Below are 22,238 nucleotides of genomic sequence, written 5' to 3' on the forward strand. Positions count from 1 at the left end.
TGATGTCATGAAAACCAACAAGAATGCAAATTGCACAGAATATGGGTTGTTTTGTGCTTTCATTAGGCCAAAGAATTTCTATGTTAAAGATTATTGTTTTATTCCAGGTTAAAGAAAACATTATTCAGCTTTGAAACAAACTCATTACTGAGGCAGTTCTATGTGGCTCATACTAACCTCAAGAAAAGGATGTCATGCCCTGCCTTTCTCTGCCAGAAATAGATAAAATACCACATTATTCCTTCCCCGAGTCTTGACGTAAGCAATTTGAAACAGTTATTGTCACATTTCTTAGAACTTTTGTTCGTTATGTATTTATGTCTTTATGCAGACAAACTTTGTGATTGTGCTTGATGGAGATGAGTTGTTAAGAATCATGAGAGCCTGGCAAGAGCAGTGAAGTGGGTGAGGTGTAGGTGGTGTATGGCGCTCATTCATTATTCATGAGATGGGTGGGCAGAGTGTAAGTGGCAGTGACAGACAGAAACTGTATTACTGAAGCTTATCCACTCGCCTGGGGTTCTTGACCTGTTATTTGAAGGACTAAGGAATTAATTGGTATACTGCACAAACAAGGATAATTTCCTGGAGAAATTCATTGGAATTATCAATGAATTGGGGAAGCCGCAGAGATGGGGAGGAGAAATCCCTGATTTGACTTTACATGAGAGAAAGGTAGGCTAATGCCAACTGTGCCACAGGAAATAGTTATGTTTTGTTATGTTTATACTCTGCAACATAAGTCATGGTTTATTACATATTTATAGTGATAACTTGAGCTTTTGAAGAAACATCTAATGAAAAGCATTAGAGCCACACTGATTCAGGGTCTCTTGATGTATTGTGCCTTTGTTTGTGATACTGTGTATCACAAGTCCTCATTCTACTTCCAGAGACTGTGTTTTGTCCCATTTAATTTCAGTTGCTGTTCAACCTAGTCAGACACAGTACAAGCGAACACTACAATTTACTCCTGTAATGCATTCAGGGGGTTCATTTTCATGGATGGGATGCAGTTGGCTTGAGACACAGTTTGACCCCTGCTCTCGTGCTGCTGGATGTGATGTGTGAAAATTACAATGAACTGCTCTGTTGGAGAGTGTGATGGTGTGATCCAAGTGGGAGAGATGTTCATTGCTGCAAGGCAAATGCATTGTGGAGAACGTTTAGGATGCAAGGTTTCACATCTTACGTTTAGGGTTGTCATTGCACAAAATGAATGTCTTGTAGATGTCGTCTTTTTTGTGTTTTCTCATTAAATTTTGAGAATAGGAGAATTAGCAGACCAAGAGTATTGCTGGATTCCATGCACTGTAAAGATGGGGACACTGGTCGAACCAACTCTACTGCTGCTTTTATGGCAGAGTGTATGGGCTTTGGACATACCACTGGAAAGTGAGTCAATAACTTATGTTCTGTCCATTTGCTGCTTGTAATTTGTAATATATATTGTTGTCTCGCATGATAAGTGCCTGATGTACTAAGGTAATTTATTTCCCCGCCTACAGTCAGACAGCCCCCAACCATCATAAAGCAGTCTTTGAAGGAGCATATTGTTGACCCCAAAGACACCATGGTCATAGAATGTGAAGCCAAAGGAAACCCTCATCCAATGTAAGAGCTGACGCAGCACTATCAACACTTTTGTAAATAGCAACTTCATTCTCTGCAAACCAATTCATGGTTTTTCTGTCTTGCTTCACGCTTTGCTTGATCACCAAGTTTCTCATGGAGGCGCAACGGGAAGTATTTCAATGTGGCACGTGACCCTCAGACATCGATGCGCAGACGCTCGGGGACACTGGACATCTACGCCTGGAACAATCCTGAAGAATACGAGGCAGAGTATCAGTGTATTGTTTCCAACGAGTATGGCTCTGCATACTCCAACAAGATCAGACTGCGACTATCCAGTGAGTTCATTATGATGACTATTATAGAATAAAATATTTGTATGTATCCATTACAGACACTGACAGGAGATGTACAGTGACCTTAGTAATATTTGGGCAGAAACATAATCCACATGATTATTACTTTGTAAGTGAAATGACAGTAACAAAATGTTTTCATCGGTATTCACACACATTAAGATTGTATACAATAAACTAATAATTTTCCATATGTAGTCACACATTTGTACTGTGCAATGGCTTGTAAAAATCTGCAATTCATAAACATCAGCAGATGTGACATCTGTCAAGGTTTTCTTTTAATCCCATTTCCATTTCACTGTTTCTGTGAGGATTCAGCTTTCTTTATGCTTGGCTGTATATTGAATATAATCTTTCAATACATGTATAATATGACCAAATACTGAAATGGGGGAGGCTGTATAAAAGAGTTCAACATCAACCAATTTATTGCTGTCCAGATACTTATGGAGCTCACTGTATGACAGCAATGAACATTAATCAGTTAAATAAATTCCAATCTACTGAATATGTTTACCATTTCAAATCTCAGTCTTCAAAATTTAACTTGAATCAATACTACAAAGAAAAATCTATGAAGAAATGTACTCATGTGTGTTTCTGCAGGAGCTCCTCTCTGGCCCAGGGAGATTCTGGAGCCTGTGGTGGTCAGTGTCGGCTTGCCTCTGGTCCTGTCCTGTGACCCGCCGCCTGGCCCACCTAAACCTGACACCTACTGGATGTCCAGCTGTAAGTGCCCCTCTAGACTTAAATCTTGTTTATGTAAAAGTTTCTGATACACAGACGTGAACTGGTTATACCATACAAATGAAGTGCATAGTCAAGCACTGATATTGTTTAATAATCTGCTCTTTCCTGGACAAACAAGCTTTCATTACTTCAGGAATTCTGGCTGTTGTGATACATCTTCTGTGATTTGACTTTCATTACATACATTCACAGCACCATTTTTCATTTCAGGTTCCTTTGCGAGACCTTTTAACTGGCCAATTCAGACCGCTTTCCCCACCATGCAGCCCGTGCGGCAGGACCGCAGAGTATCCATGGGAGTGAACGGAGATCTGTACTTCTCTAACGTCCTGATCAATGACTCTGCCACTGACTACTGCTGTAATGCCCGCTTCCCTCACAAGAATAGCATCCAGCAGAAGATGCCTGTGGTTGTCAAGGTGCTTACAAGTGAGTAATGATTGTGCACTGACACTTGGATACTGCGGCACCACACAGGCTGGATGGAGTATTACAATATGGACATGGAATAATAATCAATACATTGTCAAAGTATACAGATGAGCTTCTATTCTATTTCTCTGTACTAACTAGCCTTTTTTTTTACTCTCTAAGTGTTTTGTCTATTTTCCCCATTACTGCTGGTAATCCTGGGGGTTTTTTTTTATCATTGACATACTTACAGACTTATGGAGCATTTTGTTTTATTTCAGACAATCCCTAAAAAGACTCATCATTGTTTCACTCCAGCCTTACTTTAGTGTGGTGAGTGTGTGCTCTGCTTCAATTGCCCTTCCTTATTTGCTTCCTTGTTTGCTTCCTAAAATGAATGACCTCCTCTTCTTGTCAACCTACGCTGCTGCCTTAATTCTCTTATGCTCAAACCGGCTTCTTAAATGCTTGAGGCTCGTATGACTGGTGTGTTGTGGTGTGTGTTCCCTCTGCAGCTCGCACAGTGGCCGAGGCTGCCCCCACCTGGCTGTCTCCCACAGGTTCATCCAGCTCCATACTGGTCCTGCAGGGGGAGGAGCTGCTCCTGGAGTGTATCGCTGCAGGAGTGTGAGTCAACTCGAAATCCCAAGAGGACCAGTTGTTGCAGACCATTCTGTCATGCTATATTCAATGCCAGTATTAAACTGATGAGACAGACAGAGTGATATGATAGATTTGTGGGCATGTGTGTGATCTTCACTTGATTTCATAAGACATCCTAACTAAAGCTTTGTTTATCTTTATAATGAAGGCCAACTCCTCACATTACCTGGACCAAGGATGGTGAGGACTTGGTGGTGACATCACACATGAAAGTAAAAAACTTCAACAAGATGATTCAAATCCCCAAGGCGTCTTTTGATGACGCGGGTGAATATGCCTGCACTGCTACCAATAAGATTGGATACATCGAGCACACCATAACGGTCCGAGTCAAAGGTGAGACACATTTTCTCCTTCCTTACCACACAAGAATGTTTTTCCACAACTAACATAGAACTTGTGTTTGACAGCTGCCCCATTTTGGCTGGAGAAGCCCACTAATTTGGTCTTGGCCCCTGAGGAAAACGGACGCTTGGTATGTCGTTCTGATGGGATCCCTCGGCCGACAATCCGCTGGTTTATCAACGGGGAACCAATTGAAAGTAGGCGTCCACCCAAACAGCATTGCAGATCATACCTACAAGCTGTAAATAACATTTCTCAATAATATTACAGATACAGTATTTTTCTACTATGTCTCTCATCTCCAGCTGCCACACCGAACCCTAACAGGCAGGTGTCAGGAGATACGCTGACCTTCCGTGGTGTGACACTTGCAAACACTGGTGTCTATCAGTGCAATGCTTCAAATCAGTTTGGATACTTAATGGCCAATGCTTTTGTCAACGTACTACGTAAGTTACCACTCTGTCATCCATGTCACATACAGTGTACAATATTGAATACCATGTACCATGAAATACCATGGAAAATCCACCCTAAAACACTTTAACACTGTGCCTTGCATTTCTGGGTCCAATTTGTTGTTTAGTGGTGTACTTTTCTTATTCCATTAACTAGCCAAATGTAGACGATGCAGTGTCATGTCGAGATATTTCTAGCGCAGCTACAATGCGGTTGATAGGAGAATATTTTTTTCAGTTATCTAAAACACAAATGGTAAATATGAGATTTTGGTGTCAATCCATCAGAATCAAAGAGCAAGGGCTTCTTTCTAGACACATGTCCATTCTGTGGATGTTGTCAAAAATCACTTACTTAAGTAGAGGTGGCTGATCCAGGTTGAAGGAAAGTGGGTACACCAAAAAAGCAAATTACAATACTTCATCACAAAATAACTCCTGGAATGCTTTGAATAACAGTGTAAGTGTATGTGAGGGGGGATTTTCCTTTAAGTTACTATGGCACTGGTCTTGCATGGTAGAGTGTTGTTTTCTATATTCCTAGATGCAACGCCACGTATCCTCGGGCCCAGGAATGAGCTCATTAAGGTGGTAGAGGGCAGCCGCACCCTCTTAGACTGCCGCTACTTTGGTTCTCCAGTGCCTGACTTGCGATGGTGAGGACATGCTTTTTATCTGATACTTTTCTGTAAAGAGTATCTTCACACATCAGCTTGGAGTGGTGCGTGTCTGCATGTGTGTGTGCTTGTGCGTCTCTTCACACAGGTCTAAATATGGGCAGGGGAATCTCGAAGGAAATCGTTTTAAGGTCTACAGTAACGGGACCTTAGAGATCAAGCGCATACGGGTCGATGACCAGGGAACTTACCTGTGCATAGTCAGCAACATCGCAGGAAGAGACGAGAGTCAAGTCCGAATAGAAGTTAAAGGTGAAGTTTGCAGTGGTGCATGCCAAAAATCTTTCAGTTAGAGATTATATTATATGATACACAAATACTTTTTTCCCATTTAATGCTGTATTTTTTCATCCATTCCTCTCAGAGCCTACTATGATTACCAAAAGACCACAGAATATGAAAGTTATCCGTGGAAGCGATGTGCGCTTTGAGTGTGGCGTGAAATCCGATGTCAGCACTTCTGTCGCAACCACCTGGATGAAAGACAAAAAGGCAGTCACCTTTGGCTGGAGGTGAGACATTTTTAATAAATGAAATCTTCTATTTGAAATTGTATCTATAAAGACTGTCAGTACAATGGAAGATACACTTTTTGTTCTCTCGTGATTAAATACTGTACAAGACTGTTACTCAAACCAGTGAGCTTCCTGGTGCCACTAGTACTTCTTTGTAATCCTCAGGATCTCTCTGGATGAATCAAATCTGGTTATCACTAATGTAAACAGAGGGGATGAGGGCAATTATACCTGCATCATCACGACTGATATGGACCAGAAGTCTGCCTCTGCACGCCTAATGGTGATGGGTATGGCACGTTTAAAATAAAAGACATTTCATTGAACATATGTTATGCTTTGTAACTTTTCATCCTCTTTTGTGCAGACCGTCCTGACCCGCCCACTAACTTGCAGTTATCAGATCCATACGAGCGCAGTGTAAGACTCAGTTGGGTTTCTGGAGACAGCAACCACAGCCCCATCACAGGTAACAACCCTGCAACTAACTAAACCTCTACATGTATGATGTGTGTTATTGTTTTATGTTCATTCTTGTTATAATTACCAGACATTTTGGCTGTTTTCTATCAGTAAACTATATTTGGATAATCAATGGCTCGCCCTTGTGCAATTCTCCAACAGAGTTCCTTGTACAGTATGATGAAGATGACTGGTTGCCAGGCAAGTGGAGAAACCTGTCAACTTACCCAGGGAACTTCAACTCTGTCATTCTGCAACTTTCACCATTCAGTTACTATGAGTTCCGGGTCATCGCTGTCAACGCCATTGGACCAAGTCGTCCCAGTCGTCCATCCATGCGCTTCCAGACTAGCGGCGCACGTGGGTTTCATGCTCAAGAACAACAGACATTTGCTTGCTTATGCTCTGTTCTCTAACAAAATGCATATTTGCAGTCAAAGGTCAGTGATCTCATGACTGGATTTGTTTTCCTGCACAGCCCCTGATGTCATCCCAAAGAACATAAGAGGAGTGGGTACATGGAGAAATAACATGGAGATCAGCTGGGAGGTAATACATATTGTATCCTCCTAAAACTGTTATGCTTTTGATATTTATCTTAATTATTGAATCTTGAATATTTATCAAATGCTTCCTATCACAATAAAATCAAATGATAATAATCATTGTTAAATATGATTTCCCTTGAAAGAAGAAAAGGCTTCATGTTAAAATGTCATCAGTAAAAAAATATGCATATGCACACTCTATGCATATTATGCATAGGGTGTGTAATGCTTTTTTCTTCTTTCATGTGAGATTTTTGTGCCAGTGATCAGCCCCTCATGAACATTCTTTCTGTGTGCATAACGTCCACATGAATATGATTTCCCTGTCTGATCTTGTCCTCAGCCTCTGACCTACAGAGAGTGGAATGGGCCCCACTTGAAATATCTGGTATGGTGGAGAAGAAGAGATTCCAGAGAAGAGTGGAAGAATGCCACCACAAAATGGCTGAGATATTACATCTATGATGCAGACACCTTCACTCCGTATGAGATAAAGGTCCAGGCTGTCAATGACTTTGGGCTGGGCCCAGAGTCTCCTGTTGTCATTGGTTACTCCGGGGAAGACCGTAAGTATCAACATCATCCATTGCCAATCAGCAACATTACGATCAATAAATAGATACAGGTCCCATTAATAGTTTTCTCTGTCTCATGTCCAGCTATGGGTGTCCAGTGACACTAGAAAAATAAAGAGAGGAGATCTAATGCAAAACGATAGTTTAGGCTACATGCTTCGAATGGATAAACTGTCTTCAGGCAGTCTCAGACAAGCACTAGCTGATTTTATTGTGATGTATGTATTGTATTTCCATATTTAGTTTTCATCTTTGTGACTGTTTACTTGAATCAATAGTGTTCTTTTTGCATTAGTTGGAAAGCAGAGAGGGAGACAGAGGAGGGGAGACACAGGGGTGATAGTTCTGAAAGAATTTGATGCTTGGCCAGCAGGGAAACACACATAGCTTCAGAGGCAGCGGACTTAACCACTCAACAATCTCTGAACACTTCTCCCCGTAGTAGTGTATCATCTGAGCGTATGTTCCCCAGGTCCCCTAACTGCACCTATCAACCTGAGAGTGTCCGACATAGAGAGCACCGAAGTGACTGTGCACTGGGACCCAGTGTCTCGCAGCTCTATCATGGGAGAACTGAAAGAATACAAGGTGTGTCTACTGTGAAGTGTAATATGGGCGTATGGATTAAAGCTAAGATATGATCAAGATATGAAAAGCTTATGCCTGTTCATAAACAGAACAAAAGAAATTCAGGGCACACTTAATTTGGATAGTCTAATGCTGATGCACAACTTACTATTAAGTGACTATAATGTGTCACTAAAAAGTCTACTGAGTTTCAGGTGATACAATAGTGTGAAAAGTAGTAAATATTTAAAGTCTGGGTTAGGGTTAATCTTAGGGTTGTGCTTAGGTTTAGAAATGGGGTTAGGGTTAGGCTAAAGTCAGGATTAGGGTTACATAGTCTGTAGAGATGCAGCAAACAGGCAAATGACACTTTGTTGAGCATCTACTTTTTGTCCGGATAGTTGAGTATTAACACTGGACTGTCCAAATAAAGTGTTACTGAAATTCACAATCCAATGCTGTTAGGGCATTGCAGCAAAATCAAAATGCTGGGTGTGTTGTTTCTCCATCTCCCAGGTGTACTTCTGGAGGGACAGCAGCCAGCTGAGATGGCTGAGTGTCAGCAGGGCTATGAAATCTAAAGTGTTCTCAGGCCATGACCCAGAGCTCTCTGGGGTCCTTTCTGGGCTCTTACCCTACAGCAACTACAAGATGTACATAGTGGTGGCCAATAATCGATACGAAGGGCCGCCCAGTAATACTGTACATTTCTCAACACCTGAAGGAGGTAAGAGTTGTCACATAACCAAAGTTCAGGGTTTTTCCTCACTAATATTACCTTGCAAGGAAAAAAATATGAGTATAGGTATAAAAAAAAGACCATTTTCGGTCTGTTTGTCCTCTTCCCAGTGCAAGTAAAGCTCAAGTAAATATGTTTATTTCCAAACCTTATGCTTGTGGTGTCCTGCTGTGTGTCTGCCTGTAGTACCATCTGCTCCCAGATCCTTTAGGATCCAACAGCGACATCTGGACACTATTTATGTCGACTGGGACCGGCCGGCAGAACCCAATGGAATCATCACTGGGTATTCCCTCAAGTACCAGACAGGTAGGCCAGCTCATTATTGGAAACTCTTGAATACCTCCAGAGATTTTTCAGCCTTCATAGACTACACATTCAAAGTATAATGTACTATTCTGCTTTCCTCCTTGGAGAAATACTAAAGTTTCTGTAACAGGTGGGGATATATTCCACTAAATACAGCCGACAAGAGTTTTCACATGACACTTAAATGCGCATCCCCACAGCACATAATAGCGCACTTAAATATGCACTCAAAGACCAGGATATTCGTCGAACCCACTGAAGTGTGTTCTTGAGAGGGCAATAAACACTTATGTAGGCACTCTTAAAGTAGGTAAGGTACTTAATAGCTCAGTCGTGTGCACTCTTGCAGCATGAAGAGGTCTCGTAGCTCACTGACAGTTTCCCTCTCGCCCCAGTGAATGCCACCAGGGGAGAGGAGCTGCGGGTGGAGGAGTTCCCTGCAAATGTATCAAGTTTCTCTGTTCGGCGATACGACCGCTACACTCGGTACAGATTCTCCCTGGCAGCAAGAACTCGTGTCGGGATCGGGGAATGGTATACCGAGGAGTCACCCCACTACACCACTGAAGGTAACACTACTTGGTCCATGCATCAAGACATTTAGTGGTCTAGCAAATCAGCATGCGAACAATGACTTTGATGATGTGTGTTTTTTTCTCCATGTGTGCTTTTTGTGTATGTGTTTGTGTATCTACAGCTTATGCTCGGGACCAGGTGGACATCTCCACTCAAGGCTGGTTCATTGGAATAATGTGTGCTGTGGCTCTCATTGTGCTCATCCTTCTCATAGTCTGCTTTATCAAGAGAAGCCGAGGAGGGAAATACCCAGGTACGGTGATGCGATTCATTGCACTTTTCTCATACAGCTTTTTATGTAGAGATCCATATTTCTGAACCGGATGGGGAAGAATGTTCACGTCGCTAACAAGAGAGCATGTTTCAATTTCAGTACGGGACAAAAAAGATATTTCATTGGAGCCGGTGGATGACAAAGATCAGGAGGGTTCATTTGACTATCGGTAAGCTTTAAAACTGATTGATTGGACTGATTGGAAATTAATAAATGACTTAAGGCAAGCGTCACTGCTGGTACCAGAAAATAAAATGTTGACATTTAAGTACATCTTAAGTTATCAGTCTGTCCCATGTCTTATCAAACATAGTGTTTTATAACATCTCATTTGAGGTTTCAAAGGTATCTTAAACCATGTACCAGTATTGATAGCATAGCATGGTAATAATACTCAACACTCAATAAGTCATTGCATTTCTAACACTGTACCACACAGTACTATCATTGTTAAAGAATATAATGACAATGGGCATATTTTTACATCAAGTTGCTCTATAACTGTGCATTAGCATTCTGTTTGGTGAGTTGATACTTTTAAACAAAAGTAATTGTTGCACAGATATCAGAAAGACTTCATGTAAAGTGCTGCCCACAGTAATAATGTCTTTATTTTTGGTAACTTCTTGATCATACTCCCAATATCTTATGAATTTTTCTATTTACTCTACCCTTTCTATCTAAACCTACTTTTCCCCCAAACTTCCACCCCTATTCTTTTCGCACTGGACCACTCAAGGTCTCTTGAAAGGTATGAAAAGACTAAACATTGACACATTGACACTATTGACACTTAAACTGTATGATTTAATATTCATTCATTTGTTTAAATGTAACAGACAGAAGTGTGGAAGAGAGGCTATTCAACAGGCTACTGGTAGTACTATAGGCATGTTTTGAGTGGGTGATAAATATTATCAGATCATCTATACTCTCAAACAAACCCTTTCAATAATGATCTCATAGAAACCCTTCTAATATTTCAGGATAGCACGTGTCTCCACTCTTCCTTATCCACGGCGGTATGTATTCTGTCAATGTATTGCTGTAAAATTGATACATAAGAAGCAATTATATCATCATCATACTTGTATAAATCCCTGGCTAGTGACAGTTGAGCTTTAAATCTGCATCTTCTCTACCGCTGATATCGGGTAACCATAGCAAATTATGCGTCTAATGTCATCTTGTTTTTTGCAGGGAGGAGGAGAGAGGGCTCCAGAGAGGCCAGGCGTCTGTGGAGGCAATGATGAAGCGAACAGACAGCGACGACAGTCTGGTGGACTATGGCGAAGGTGGTGAGATCCCGTTCAACGAGGATGGCTCGTTCATCGGCCAGTACACAGGGAGCAGGAGAGATGTCAGGGAGGAGTTGGACTTCGGTGGGAGTCTGGAACTCCACTCTCCAATGAATGCCATCTACTCCCTGGCATAACCTCCAACCGACCAGCTTCCTCACTTAAACTCCACTCTGTCGTCTGACTTTACCATGCTTGTAGCCTCCACCTTGTATTAAGAACCCGGAGGAACCATGGTGCTTGTAGTCTATCTTTGCTGTGCCTGCAAGAGGGAACAATTGGAGCCTCTATCTCCTCACACCTTGCTCTGCATTGACAATGCAATACACAAGCATTTTAACAAGAATATGGTGGAACAGCTGGGACAATGCTCCGGGAGATGAGACACTTACCCATCTGATAAAAAGGAAGCTTTACACTTTGTTACTTCTGTTGCATTTCCTGTAAATAACTACACTGTGTGTGTGTGTGTGTGTGTGTGTGTGTGTGTGCGCGCGCGTGTGTGTGTGCGCGTGCGTGCGTGTGTGTGTGTGTGAGTGTGTGTGTGAGAGAGAGGGAGAGAGAGAGAGTACCTACTAGTAATGGCGAGATACTGACTGCACATCAAAGGAGATAGCGGTTGTTGAGTTTATCATGTTGATAAAAGCTGTTGCAACTGATAAAGAAGACCAAGTTAACTACTTGTGCTACATCACTTCTTTCTTTCTTTCTTTCTTTCTTTCTTTCTGCTAATTTGATTAATGAGAATCATGTTTTTTTTGTTTTGTATGATGATAGTTTTAATGGACCACATACCATACTTTTCAGGATCACATGACACATTATATAATCCCAAAACCTATATTTGCCTCTCTTCATTTTATACACCAGTGATGAAAGTACATTGTGGCAGTATGTTCTCGGTGATAGGTGAAGGATAATAAAATCTCTCCAGAGACTAATGATTCTTCTGCACTGCCAGTGTAATATTGTTGGTTCTCATTTTGATAGTTCACTATTGATGGGGGACAAGAGGTCAAGCCAGCAAGGGAATCAGCAAGCAGCAATTGGCCACAAACCAGCTATAAAATCAGACAGTCACTGATGTATTTCTATAAAATGGTCTTATTAGATGTCTCTCTATTTCACTCAGAACGGAGATAAATGGATACAATTAATCTTAATGTAACAGCCTTACTGCTTCTTTAGTTTTTTTTCTCTCATAACATTATTGTGTATTACCACAGTTGTGTTCTAAAGTAAATAAAGATCTTGTTTTTGATGGACAGATTTGCAGCATTTTTTTTTAGATGATTGTGAATATTGAATTGAGCAAGTCTGTTTGAGTGGCAAGTCTTTTTGTATGGTCTTCATCAGTTTGAGATTTGAGTTGAGATTTTAGTTATATGCTCATGTTTTGAAGTTATGTTAATGTACTGGTCTACTGTCCAGCATAACCTTGAAGGTCAACCAGACCTGACTCAAATACTAGCAAATAATTATTATAGTTAGTATTAAACTGTTACAGTACCAAATGTATGGGGTTTATGGCACCTGGACAATTTAGACAATGTAAGGTAAATTGTGAACTTAAGACAACTCATAATTACTTCATCCAGGGATCATACAGTTTAATGGAAAACCATATCTTATCTAATAACCTCCTCTACTTTATGAAGGATCTTATGCAATAGCCTTGGACTAGCATTATATTACGGTTTTATTGTCGTAACACATTGATAACAGCAATGAATGTCAAAATCTTAAAGTCTGGGGCGCCCTGGTGGCTTACCGAGTAGGGCGCGTACCATAAGGCTCAGTCCTTCCCGCAGCGACCCGGGTTTGAATCCGGCACGTGGTCCTTTGCTGCATGTCCTCCCCTCGCTCTCTCTCCCATACCTTCCTGTCTCTCTCTCAAATAAAGCATTAAAAATGCCAAAAAAAAATCTTAAAGTCTGAAGGAACTTACAACAAGGGCTTTAGTCAAGACCACCTTAGCCAATTCCAAGACCTGGTCCAGTTGAATTTGAGTCAAGACCAGCTCCAAATGAGGTCAAGACTGAAACCAGAGTGAAGCGTGGTATTCAAGACCAAAACAGACAATAAACAATGTACATGTTTTTCCATATATAAATATAATGCCTCTTATCTCTGTTTCTTTAGGATTAAAGGATAAATTTGGCGATTTTGGACCTACTGTATATATAATTAGTCTCTTACATACCTGTAGTACTTGGACCCGCCAACAATATTGGCTCTCCAATCAGCTGTTGGTTGAAATCGCGAGCTCCATTGCTAGCCTCTTGCTGTTTAAAATGAGTCCAAATGGGGTTTGTCAAAATATCTCCAAAAAAGCCATTTGTAGTTGAGAGTAAACGTAAATTAAAATTAGCTCTGATTTCATAACACAATTCTGCCATTATGCACACTTTCACTAATCAGGAAATCACAGAACTATTTTTCTCTGCCGCAGCACAGACAGCTATGGGGTGAAAGTGTGTCACTGGCAACGTGATCTAGTTTTGCAGACAGTCAGGTCAGATTGTAAACAATTGCACATGGAGGGAAAAAAAGTCAGAAAGAAAATAAAAAGTCGAGTCAACATCCAGTAGTGGCTGAGACCAAGACAGGTCCGAGTCAAAACTGGACTCAAGAACTACAGGCCTGCTTACAACATTAAACAAATGTTGTTGCCAGAGGTAGGCCCTACAATCATGATGGCGAGTCTGAAAGATATTATGAAACTAAAAGCTCAGAAGTGGTGTGTTAGTGTCATCCTTCATGAGCACCATGGAAACTATCAATGTTCCCAAATCCTGTAATAACCTAAAATACAATGCAGTTGCTCATGTTTTTCAAATTAATCTTATCTGTATGGATTGGTCACTTATCATGATCTGAGCCACTTTACAGAGACATAGTTTACATAACCTCACCTACAATAAAGATAAATCTCTGACAGCTCATCGTAGTCTAACCTGACTAACTTAACAATGACATTATGTATCCTGTCCTGGAGAATCCATTACACCTTCCTGAAATACAGCCTTTGCCCCCGTCTTATCACAGCTACATATATAAATGACTCCCAGAGGAACCAGAGGCTTTAGTCCCTCACTTAGAAACAGGTAAGTCACAACAACACACTGTCGCTTTTAGTATTACTTTAACAAGTTAGAGGAACTCAGGTGTTGAATTAGGTGTAGCATTACTACTTATTGTGGTACAAGCGATAGCCTGTAGAACTGGTTACAAAGGCATATCGTAATGCAACCTTATAAGGATTCATGATACACAACTATTTCCATCCTTGCAGGCCACTTTGAGAAGAGAGCCCAGCTAACACACCATGGCTCGCCTAACAATCTTGGCTGGTAAGTTAGATTCTTACTTGCCACTAGTTGCTGTAATTCATTTAAAGGCAGTGTTACTGTACAAGTATGGTGCAGTTTCTCAAACAAAATGTCTATTTTTTTTAGGACTGTCGCTTTTAATGGGCCTTCAAATGGGTATGAATCAATTCTCTTCTAATTTAATATTTTATTGATATTTGCAATATTATACTCTTCGTAATTGCCATTACTCAAAAGGGAAGCTTTATTTTAAAGATTTCTCCCTTATCCAAAAGTGTCGTCTACCAAACTGGTGTGCTACTTCACCAACTGGTCCCAGTATAGACCAGGCGTTGGCAGATATACGCCTGACAGTGTTGACCCCAACCTTTGTACACACCTGATCTATGCCTTCTCAATAATCAACCATGCCAACGAGCTGGTCACCTACGAGTGGAATGATGATGTTCTCTATAAGGCCTTCAATGGACTCAAGAATAGGTGAGTTGAACATGCTGTGCAAAAGACCAAGGATTAAACTTTACTGTTAGCCATAAGTCTGTAGTCATGTCAACTGTTATTTTACAATAACTAGTGTTGTTGAAGTTGGAATGTTTTCCATATGACTGGCTGAGGTGTTTGACAAATATTCTATTCAGTGACACATTCATTGTCAATCAGAGAGTTTCTATGCAACTCCTTTACAGAAACCCTGAGCTGAAGACTCTGCTGGCTGTTGGTGGGTGGAATTTCGGATCAGCACAGTGAGTTCAAAACGCCTCAATAGCATGGAGTCTTGAGGCCGTTGGATTACATTATTTATCTTGTTTATATTGAAGAACACTGTCAACAGTATAGCTGTTGGTTGTTTTTCATTTCTACAGATTTGCCATCATGGTTTCATCCCCTGCTAACCGCCAGAGGTTCATCCAGTCTTCTATCAGTTTCTTGCGAATGTATGGCTTTGATGGGCTGGACTTGGACTGGGAGTATCCTGGGGCACGGGGAAGCCCTCCAGAGGACAAGGAGAGATTCACACTGCTTTGCCAGGTCAGTTTGAAAATTAAAACCTCAGACTGAAGTACCAACAGGATCCTACTGGTTGATTTATTATCACAACAACACAGCATCATCATTTGAGCTACACAAATGATGTTGATTCAAATAAGAGTCATTCTCACATCAAACACATGATTATCCTCAAAATTTCCCTCTTGGATTTAGGAGTTACTGGCCGCCTATGAAAAAGAAGCTATGGAGACCAAAAAACCAAGGCTGCTGCTCACAGCTGCAGTGGCTGCTGGGAAGGGAAACATTGACAACGGTTATGAGATTGCTGAGGTGTCAAAGTGAGTTAATGTGACAAAAAGTCAGGTCCTTGCTTTAAAATTGAAAAAATACTTTTAATTTTGTCATCAATCCGCTTGTGTCATTGCGTGTCTGTATAACAGGTACCTAGACTTTATGAATGTAATGACCTATGACTTCCACGGAGCATGGGACCCATTCACTGGTCACAACAGCCCTCTGTACCGCAGTTCTTCAGATATGGGAGAACACATCTATTTCAATGTGGTAAGTAAAATCCTCAACTAATTTCAGAAAAAGTCATCCCATCACAGCACCTGCATACCTAACAAGTGATTGTTTTAAATATTAGGCTAATACACTTTTTTTCCTACAGGACTTTGCTATTAAATACTGGAGAGACCTAGGAGCTCCTGTTGAAAAGCTCATGCTTGGTTTTGCCACCTATGGGCGCACATTTCGCACATCTACAGCAGCTAATGGTGTTGGAGCACCAGTCAGTGGAGCAGCCTCTGCTGGCCCCTATACCCGGGAGGCTGGGTTTTGGTCCTACTATGAGGTCAGTGAAACTACAGCAACAGTAGTCAATCTGGGACACCATTTAATACAACACAATGGAAAATTGAGTTCATATTGTTCAAACCATCTAGTTAACATAATTAAAGAGATGGTTTAAACCGCAAATTATGTTGATGGTGTTTCAGTATCATATTCTTTCATTTCTACAGATTTGTACCTTCATCCAAGGAGGCAGTCTGCAGTGGATTGATGAGCAAATGGTGCCCTATGTCACCAAAGGCAATGAGTGGGTTGGGTTTGATAACAAGCAGAGCTTTGAAATCAAGGTAATATATAACATATCAGCCTTACAACCCATGCTTATAAAGACTGCAAACAAGTGAAAACTAGTTACATGTTTGACAGCTTTGAGCAGTCTAGATTACTACAAAGCCAAGACAGCTAACAACAGCAACTGGATAGCTGATCGTAATGAAGCTGAACACTTGCATACAAAAGCGCAAAAAAAACAACAGTCGCCATATTTTCAAAGTTTGAAAAGCAACCGAAAATATAACAAGTGTGCTAGTACTTTATAGGTGCTGGGGTGGGGGATGGGAGGGGGAGTATGGAGATGACTGCCACAAGTTGAAAACTTGAAACTGAAATTGAAAGTTTTGAAAGGATGAAACTTAGTTTTGAAAGCTGGAAGCTAGTTTTGAAAGGTTTGAGATCAGTTTTGAATCTTCGCAGGAATTGATTTGTACTCGTGTTTGAGGCTCTGTGGTTGTAAGAACATTATTCACACTAGAAAATAGAAAAATCTATCTCTGTAATTCCAGTTTGAATACTTGTGAAAAAGTTTGAATGCTTACAACAAATTGTAGTAGTCTGATTAATGGTTACACGTAATGAAATCACCAAAATTTTAAATGTAAAGCGAGGGCACCCTATTCCTCCTCTGTTGAATGTGATAGACTATATTTATGTGCAGTATCTAGCATGAAGTTGTTCTGAAACCTAATTGTTATTCCATAGGCACGGTATCTGAAAGATAACAAGTTTGGTGGAGCCTTCATCTGGGCTCTGGACCTAGATGACTTTGCTGGACAGTTCTGTGGGCAGGGAAACTACCCCCTTATCAGCTACTTGCGCTCTCTTCTGGCTTCAGGTAAACTGAAACTAGATGTCAACACTGACTTCAGCATATAAAAGTTAATCACTGCTTCAAAATAAAGACCCTCTTTCTACAATTTCCTTCACTTCAACACAATTTACTTTGCCAGATTTGCCAACTCTGCCTCCCATAACCACCCATCTGCCAGAGATCACAACGAACGTCCCAAACCCATCCATCACCACCACTACTGCTGCTGCCACTACCACTACTGCTGCTGCCACTACCACCACAACTACCATCCCTGTTCCTGGCAGTGGTTTCTGTGGGGGGAGGGCTGATGGTCTTTACATTAATGACAGAGACGTCAACTCGTTTTATCAGTGTTTCTCGGGACACACCTACCTCCAGAGATGCCCACCTAATCTTGTTTTCAGTGAGAAATGCAAGTGCTGTGACTGGCCCTAAATAAACACGTGGAAATTATTTGTCAAGGAAAATAAATCCTAAAACCCTGCACTTTATTGTGGCTCTTGTGTGTGTGTGTTGGCCTCTTGGTGTGTGCTGGTGTGTGTCTTGGTGTTGACACTGCTGAGGTCTGATACTAGCTGGTTCCGGGAATCACATTGTAGAGATTGCTGGTTGCAGAGAAGGGCTTGATATTTTAATGATTGCTGGTCTGATTGGTTTAAGTGTTGCCAGAATTTATCTGCTATTTTGGTTGACTTATTCAGTTTTGGGACAAGTCTTCATTGTTTTAAGACCTTGATTACATTTTGTGCATGGAATTAACTGTTTGGTTAAACAGTGGTATTAAGATTTGGTTAAACAGTGGCATTAAGAGTTTTAAAAAAGCTCAGTAATATCACAGCAGAAGAGGTGATGTTGTATCACATCAGCATGACTCTGATATGAGGCTGCAGACAGTTTATACCATGTCTACTGTCATATTTATGACACTAGACTCAAATACCTAGGAAACAATGCTGTCAGCAGATCTCCCCCTGGCGTCAAACCAATGACACTGTTGATGCTCCCTGTACTGCAGTGTCGTGTTTATGACGCCAGGGGGAGCTCCACAGACATTGGTTCCTTAACATTTAAGTCCTGTATTCAGCCATTCGTTATAGTCACTGCCACCTATAGTGTTTCTAAGGTGATCCAGTCAGTCACTGAAAATATGACCATCTACAGTGCATTTTCACTTTGTAAGATACACACACAGCTTTCTATCTCTCTATTTGGCCCTCTGTGCCCACTGCTACTACTGCAAACACCAAGTCAAAGTGACTGTTGTAAGAACAGTAAGCACACTTACATATTCTTCAGAAAATTTGGCCTTTTCTAGTTAACAATACGGCCTTCCCCCTTCCCACTATAGACTGGATGAGGTCCAAGACCTAGATAACAAGACAACACACATCTTGTTCAACTGTGATCATTCATGGTGAAAAAATAGGAATTCTCAAGAGGAGACTGAAAATACTGACCCCACCTAATAATTGTGTTAAATATAATTGTGTTAAATGGATATGTACATTTACATAAGCTTGAGCAATGGATGGGATGACATTCACCTGTGACGTGCTAGAGAAGTTTTTTGTCAAGGAAAAGAGAATTGCTTACGTTCTCATAATTTCCTGTAAATTACCTTTCTTTTTTAAAAATGGTAGCTGTACCTTAACTCCTGCATTAAACATGGTGACAGCTGTGTGTGTCCTAACAAAACCATTGGTGTCTGGTCTTTCCATTACACTGCAACATAAAACATAATAATAATATATTTAAAAAATATATATAATAAAAAATAGGAATAAAAGGTAATACAAGAGATAAACAGGTACAACAAATACAAACAAACAAACAGGGATACAATTAAGATGGAACTTTAAATAAAAGTGTGTGCCAAAACACAAGAAAGCAATAAAAAGGAGATACAGGTACAAGTAGGCTACACTACCTTTCAAGTGTCCGGAACCACCAAGAAATCTCCATGCCCCCCAAAGACACCGATACCCCAATCCACCAGGGCAGCACCAAACTGATCAGAAATACAGCCGAGACACCGACAATGCCACAAACCAATACCTCCACTCCCCAAACCCCCCGCCCATCAAAGAATCCCCCATGCGCAGCAGTGACAGTCCCGCAGACCCCAGGCACTCCAGCCGCCAGGCCCCCAAGACACCCAGCGAAGCCCCACCCCACGCCCCCCGCAGCACCCGCCACCGGTGCAAACGGCCCACAGGGCATCCCCCACGGAACGCATGATCAAGCCGCCCCCACAAAAGCCCGACAGGACCCGGACCCAGACCGGGCGACCGCACTGGCCAACCCACCAGAGACAGCACCAGTCTCCACAAACCCATCAGCCGACTGCCGCCCCGAGAGACAAAAGCCACCCCTAGCGCGACACCGCCAAGAAACCGAAGACCGCCACACAAAGGCGCACACCCCAGCATGAAATCCCCAGCCTCCCGGCAACCCCACGCACGGAAACAGCCCCCTGCCTGAACGCAGGGCCCGCGAGAAACGCCCCATAAGCCAATCGCACCCATGGCAAGCGCCGCAGGAAGCGCCCGGCGAAACCCCAACCGAGAATCCCGAAAGCCCGACAGCCAGAACGCCCAAGGCCAGCAAAGATGTCACTGCCACAAACGGAGGACTGCCGACGAACAGAAAGTCCGAAGAACAGAACAGCCACCCGAAAACAGAGGCAGCGGTCCCCAACACCATCAATGCCCCGGCTGCACTCCCCGACCAGTTCAATGCCACCCTAGCGAACAAAAGCAGGAAACCCCCCCCCCCCAGGAAACACAAAAACCCCTCAGTGATTCCAAACTCCCGAACAGCAGTGCATAGGGAGTGATTCACATAAAAGCCTGTTTATATAAGTGTGTTTTTAGGAGGGATTTAAAAGATGAAACTGATTTAGCTAGCCTAATTTCCTCAGGCAGGTCATTCCAAAGTCTAGGCGCCCAATAGAGAAAGCGCAGTCACCTTTAGTCTTGAGCCTCTGTGGAACAACCAAAAGGGCCTTGCCTGAGGATCGAAGGCTGCATTCCGGCTCATAAAGAGTTAAAAGGTCAGCAATATAGCTAGGGGCTAGACCTTTCTGTGCTTTAAATGTAATCAGTAAAATCTTAAAATCAATTCTAAATCTTAGTGGTAGCCAGTACAGATGTGCTAAGACTGGGGTAATATGGTCTCTACGTTTAGTGCCAGTTACAATTCTAGCTGCAGCATTTTGAACAAGCTGGAGACATGAGATTGATTTTTGACTGAGGCAGGTATAGAGAGAGTTGCAATAGTCTAGACAAGATGAAATAAAAGCATGAATTACCTTCTCTAAATCAGCATGCGATAAAAATGACTTGATTTTTGATACATTTCTTAGTTGAAGGAAGCAGGACTGCACGCCTCTCTTTACCTGCTCCTCGAAAGTCAGGTCACTGTCAAAAATCACTCCTAAGTTTCTGGCCACAGGCTTTATGTTAGATGATAAGTCACCTAGATTATGTAAAATAAGATTTCTTGCGTTGGGCTGCCTGAATAAGACTATTTCAGTGTAGTTCAGTACTTATGAGCCAGGTGGTCAAACGTCTCACGTTCAGCCCCATGACCAAATATCTTCGGCATGGGGTTCTCTTCTAGTTTGAGAAAATAGCTTGAGGCAGCAAAAGTCTTGGATTTTGATCAGCAACACAATACAAAAAAAAAAAAAATGCAAAGATGTAGTGGAACATATGGTCCAACACATGAACACTTGGTCAGGGAGAATCATGGGAATATATCACAAAGAAAATTAAATGAGCTCAGGATCTACCAGTAGATAAGTGCGGAAAAAGCTTTGATTCAGAGACAGAGCAGGTTATGAACCCTGGTTCTGGTAAGTGGTCTGGGTTGGGGAGCAGGATATATACCCTAGGAATAGGGGCTAGGCTGATGGATAGGAGATCAGGGGGCGAGGTAGAGTCTGAAGAGATGGGTTTTCAGTCAGCAACAGAAAATGGGGAGTGACTCTGCAGTCCTGAGGTGATAAGATTATTTCACCGCTGGGGTGCCAGGAGCTGAACACAGGGCGCAGGCTGGAGTGTAGGGTTGAATCATGGTCTGTAGGTATGAGGGTGCTGTGCCCTTGGTCGCCTTGTAAGCACCAGTGTTTTGAATTAGATGCAGAGCCACTAGGAGCCAGTGGAATGAGGATAGGAGGGGAATTATGTGGGAGAATTCAGAAAGGGTGAAGAGAAGCTGGGCTGTAGCATTCTAGATGAGATGTAACGGTCTAAGAGTGGAGGCAGCGAGGCCTCAACTCCAACTTTTACACCATGCATCTTAAGTACTCCAAAACTGATGAGGATGGTAGGAGAATTGCTGTTACAATTGCTTGAATTGATTTTGCTTTTTGTCCATTAGTGTTGTAGTACTTGAGATTGGCCTAGAGACCACATTTTTAAACTCTCTGTCTCGTCTTGGAATCAACTGCATTTTCACTCGCTCTTGACTGGGTCTTGGACAAAGAGGACTCGGAATTTTATTTCAACACCGGTCGAGACCACAACTGCAGTAACATCATTACTTGCCTGTGCATTGTCTGATTTATTTTTTATTTTTACTGCAACCAATAACTATTTTAAGGTTGAAAGTTTATGTTAATTGTTAACATTACTGAAATACCACATGGTAATAACATTACTTAACGTTAAAGTTTGTAGTGCAGCAGATCCCGTTAGTAACACAGAGTTTGGAGCAAATTGCAGAATTTTAAGTTTCACTTTAGTTCCAATTCTGTCGGATTGAGTACACTGCTTTCCCAAATGTCAAACATGACGTGATGTGTACATTAGCCGCATTAGAGATCAATTTACATCAATTTCTGTACACTGACCAACATTTTATTTTG

At 41.7% G+C, this 22,238-nt stretch overlaps 2 protein-coding genes across 2 annotated transcripts; both read left to right on the forward strand.

The window, feature by feature from the left end:
• Positions 1-1,319: 1,319 nt before the first annotated feature.
• On the forward strand, positions 1,320-11,238 carry nfascb (neurofascin homolog (chicken) b). The gene is made up of 26 exons (XM_071527341.1): positions 1,320-1,395; positions 1,509-1,614; positions 1,723-1,913; positions 2,541-2,663; positions 2,895-3,113; positions 3,611-3,722; positions 3,907-4,094; positions 4,169-4,300; positions 4,409-4,552; positions 5,106-5,217; positions 5,327-5,490; positions 5,603-5,750; positions 5,919-6,043; positions 6,121-6,222; positions 6,378-6,575; positions 6,694-6,764; positions 7,107-7,329; positions 7,811-7,926; positions 8,422-8,632; positions 8,831-8,953; positions 9,349-9,522; positions 9,651-9,782; positions 9,903-9,972; positions 10,543-10,554; positions 10,790-10,825; positions 11,004-11,238. Exons 1-26 carry the CDS (start codon positions 1,320-1,322, stop codon positions 11,236-11,238), a joined length of 3,543 nt encoding a protein of 1,180 aa, XP_071383442.1.
• Positions 11,239-14,429: 3,191 nt separating this feature from the next.
• LOC139650622 (acidic mammalian chitinase-like) lies at positions 14,430-17,803 on the forward strand. Its single transcript, XM_071527343.1, has 10 exons — positions 14,430-14,458; positions 14,689-14,913; positions 15,120-15,176; positions 15,297-15,462; positions 15,637-15,761; positions 15,864-15,987; positions 16,097-16,279; positions 16,449-16,565; positions 17,257-17,382; positions 17,546-17,803. The coding sequence occupies exons 1-10, from the start codon at positions 14,430-14,432 to the stop codon at positions 17,801-17,803; spliced, it is 1,410 nt and encodes a 469-aa protein (XP_071383444.1).
• The last annotated feature ends 4,435 nt before the right edge of the window (positions 17,804-22,238 follow it).

The sequence above is a fragment of the Centroberyx affinis genome, unplaced genomic scaffold (assembly GCF_046629955.1).
Source record: "Centroberyx affinis isolate AG114_WGS23_722 - 3 ecotype Tasmania unplaced genomic scaffold, CSIRO-AGI_Caff_v1 ptg001521l_1, whole genome shotgun sequence".
In the NCBI taxonomy this organism is placed as follows: Eukaryota; Metazoa; Chordata; class Actinopteri; order Beryciformes; family Berycidae; genus Centroberyx; species Centroberyx affinis.

Bases quoted from the DNA above. Each gene is read 5' to 3' on its own strand.
- nfascb (XM_071527341.1), top strand. From the start codon at position 1,320: ATGGGGACACTGGTCGAACCAACTCTACTGCTGCTTTTATGGCAGAGT. The intron at 4,301-4,408 runs GTAGGCGTCCAC...TCTCATCTCCAG, and splicing joins CAACGGGGAACCAATTGAAA to CTGCCACACCGAACCCTAAC. The intron at 7,330-7,810 runs GTAAGTATCAAC...TATGTTCCCCAG, and splicing joins TGGTTACTCCGGGGAAGACC to GTCCCCTAACTGCACCTATC.
- LOC139650622 (XM_071527343.1), top strand. From the start codon at position 14,430: ATGGCTCGCCTAACAATCTTGGCTGGTAA. The intron at 15,177-15,296 runs GTGAGTTCAAAA...TCATTTCTACAG, and splicing joins TGGAATTTCGGATCAGCACA to ATTTGCCATCATGGTTTCAT. The intron at 15,988-16,096 runs GTAAGTAAAATC...TTTTTCCTACAG, and splicing joins AACACATCTATTTCAATGTG to GACTTTGCTATTAAATACTG.